Source organism: Rousettus aegyptiacus, unplaced genomic scaffold (genome assembly GCF_014176215.1).
Source record: "Rousettus aegyptiacus isolate mRouAeg1 unplaced genomic scaffold, mRouAeg1.p scaffold_m13_p_1, whole genome shotgun sequence".
Lineage (NCBI taxonomy): Eukaryota > Metazoa > Chordata > Mammalia > Chiroptera > Pteropodidae > Rousettus > Rousettus aegyptiacus.
This window is the reverse complement of record NW_023416284.1, coordinates 27163258-27166667: the sequence shown is the minus strand read 5'-3', so window position 1 is coordinate 27166667 and position 3410 is coordinate 27163258. Positions and strand designations below refer to the sequence as shown.

General features: G+C 56.3%; 1 protein-coding gene across 1 annotated transcript; it reads right to left on the bottom strand.

Annotated features, from left to right (window-relative positions):
• Positions 1–272: 272 nt before the first annotated feature.
• Positions 273–2865, bottom strand: GUCA2B (guanylate cyclase activator 2B). Its single transcript, XM_016139967.2, has 3 exons — positions 2729–2865; positions 1369–1555; positions 273–545 (listed from the first exon to the last, which is right to left on the bottom strand). The coding sequence occupies exons 1-3, from the start codon at positions 2816–2818 to the stop codon at positions 484–486; spliced, it is 339 nt and encodes a 112-aa protein (XP_015995453.1). The 5' UTR covers positions 2819–2865; the 3' UTR covers positions 273–483.
• Between the last annotated feature and the right edge of the window lie 545 nt (positions 2866–3410).

Here is a 3410-nt window from a genome sequence, read left to right as displayed (position 1 = left end):
ATAGAGGCTGTGGCCTCTGTGCAGCTGGGCCAGGCCTTGAGCTCACCTTGGGGGTCAAATGGGTCTGGGTACTCTTGGGTGACTGTTCCCACCCGAAGCCTCACTCCTGCCTATACGAAATAGAACTTAGTGAACCAACTCCTGGGGTGCTGGAAACCAGGGAAGTTCCTGTTTCTAGCCCAACATCTCTCCTCAACCCAGACAGCTTCCCAAGAAGCTCCACCCATGGCTCCTGGCCTTGAACAAAGGCACACTGGACTCCGTGTGTGGGTGGAGAATCTTTATTCAGCAGTGGGGCTGTCTAAAGGGCCAAACTCTCCTCCAATTGCTTTGTGCCAGATACAGCTGCTTTGGCCCTAGAAGGGTAGCAGTGACCACAGTGGCCAGGGCACCTCCAGAGCTTGGATGGGGACAGGGGTACAAGGGCAGTGGGCTGAGGGTGGAGCAAGGAGTCCAGGTGGGCTCAGGGCGCCTGGGTCCATCTCAGGAGCAGCCGGTACATGCAACATTCACACACAGCTCACAGTCGTCATTAGCGATGGTCTCTGGGTAGGGGGAGAAAATTGGTCATCTGATCTGAATCTAAAACATCTGTGGTCCAAGGAGTTGCTGGCCTGGCAGCCAGAGAAGATCTGCTTAGGAGCGGGCCTGAGAGAGTGGCCTGCCATCTTTCTCACAGATGAAGAGTATGAAAATTTAAAAGCAAAGTGAGCAGCTTGGGTTTAAGTCTCAGGTCCTCTCCTTCCTAGCAGTGCCTGGGCAAGTCATTTAAAGCCTGTGCCTGAGTTTTCCTGTCTCCTAAATAGACAGTATCAGCCTGACAGAGTAGTTGTGAGGTGAGAATGCAGGTAGAAAAACTGACGCAGGGCCTGGCACTGAGTAGGTGCTCAAGAAATGCCAGCTAGTCACTATATTCTCCTGGCCAGCTCTGCTTCGTCTGTCATGCCTCAGCTTAGATGTCACCTCTTAGGAGCCTTTCGGACTCCTTATGCCACCCCAGATGTGAGCCATTCCTCCTCCGTGTACCCACTGTGCTCCCCCGATCATCTCACTTCATTATGGTCACTGCTTTTGGGTCCCGTTCCCAGGCCCCCTTCCCTCCCATCTGTGTAGTCTTTGAGGTAGGATGCCCAACCAACCCAGGTTGCTGGGAGCTGAGGGGCTTCCTCGTGCCTGGCTTTCGGTGCCAAGGCTGGGGAGGTGAGGGGCTGAGTTTCTTGATCACTGCCCAACACCTTCCCCGCCCCTTCTCGCAGCCACTGGGTACCTAAGAGAAGTAATGTGAGGCAGAGAAACCCGAATCTGAGCTGAGGAGTGGGGAAGAAGAGAACAAGAGGCAGGAAGCTTCTCAGAGGTGGCGGCACTCACTCAAGGCCTGGAAGATGGTGGCAGCTTCTCTGGAGGTGCAGATGGGCTGCAGGTCCGATGGCAGGGCCTGGTGGTAGCACGAGGTGGGCAGGACATTCTGGGCCTGCAGTTGGGGGCTGGATGCCCCCTGCCTCTCCAGGTCACGCAGTTTCTTCACGGAATCCAGCTGGACCCGGAAGCCTTGGTACTGGTGGGGAGGAAGGAGGGTGTCAAAACCTGGACCGGGAGACCATGGTTCCTCAGACCCCACAAAATCTCCCCATTCTCAAGGAAAATTCGGGCTACGTCTGAAAGACAGCCTGGGAGGAGGGAGGTGGTGTCTGACGCTTCACATCCCTGTGTCACAGGCCCCCAGTATCTGGTAAGCAAAGCTATGGAGCACAGTGGTTTAAGGCATGGGCTTTGGAGACCCGCAGATCCCTGGTTCAAATCCCAGCTCTTCCTGACCAGCTATCTGTCGCCTCCCCACTCTGAGCCTCATCTGACAGATCGAAGTAATTATGTCCCCTCCTCCCCAGGTGCTTGGTACCCAGGGCACACTCCAAAACTGGGTGACCTCCTCTGAATCAACATGGCAAAATGATGGCAGTCACAACCTGGCTGGGCTCCAAGGCCAGGGAGAGGCTGAGGCTCTCTTACACCCCTTCCAGGCCCCCCACCCCCACCATGTTCCCTCTCAAGGAGGCCCTGTGCAAGAGTGTGGGACACCCAGAGCTACAGACTTCCCAGCCACGATGGAGAGGCCAGCAGCATGCTGTCACGCCACAGACAGGACCTGCTTCCGTGACTCCTTCCAGCCTCACAGGTGCCCTCGAAGGCCACCTGGACTGCCTGCCATCTTCTCCCTGGGCTTTTCCTATGCTGAGCCCTCTGCCTGGAGCAGTCTGTGTCCTCTGTACCGGGCTACCTTCGGCTCACTCTGCAATGTCCGCTTGAATTATCGGCCAGGGAAATGTCTTCTGGTGATTACCCCTCTGCACCCATACATGGGTAAACACAGAACACTGCGGGAGCAAAGAGTGGTCTCCCTCCCCTCCTGGGCATCTCAAGGACAGGGACCGCATCTCGTTCCACACCCTGACCTCGGACCAGGATTGGCCTTCAAGGAGAGTAATGCTGAATAACAGCAGTTTATTATGCTATAGCCAAACCATCACCATAGCTATAGGCATGTCAGCTGCCCCCCACTCCGCCCCACGCCAACCAGCTATCTTAGTCCCTGGGCTACGGTTGGGTGTCAGGCTGAGCCCTGGGCCCTGTGCTCCCATGCACCCCATGAATTTCCCAGCGTCCCCTTGCCATCTCAGCCTCCCACTGTGGGAATCTTCAGTCAAAGGGCATGCTGGCTGAAAGAACTCACCTGGATGTAGACTGACTGTGTGCTCTGCAGCAGCACCAGAAGGACCACAGCCACTCCGGACAGAAACCTTGACACGGTCCTGCCACCCATCTTGCTCCCTCAGCACCCCGTGACTGTTGTCCACCCAGATGCCACCTGCTTGCCTGGCTAGCAGCTCTTTATAGGCCAGGCTCCAGCATCCTGGTCACTCATTAACTGGCCAGCTGGGGTGGGGTTGACACTTGGCTGGCCCTGTGACGAGCCTGGAGTCCATTCCCAGAAAGGGGGTTGGGCGTGGTGAGGGCAATGGAGGCCTGGCACATGGGAACGTGTTACTCTGAGTCAAGCACCTGCTGTGTGCGGCTCCCTGTGGAAGGGCCTTGGACCACACCACTTTTCTGTGCTCCTTAAGACACCCCTGGGAATGAACTGGTAGGGAGACCATTTTATAGACAGAAAGTGAGGCTTCAGAGGTAAAGTGATTCACCCGGGTCAAAGAGCTAGTCAGTGGGAGAGCAGGGACACAGGTCAGCCCATAGTTCTTCTCTGAGCGAAAGATGTAGGCAGACCGGCTGGCCCATGGCAAGGTGAGTAGAGGCAAGTCTTTCTGTGCCCTCAGCCCCATGCCTCTCCGGCCCTCTCTCCCGAGTTATATTTAAGAAACCTTCTGATCAGTCTGGTCCCAGGCCCTCAACCTGCCTCT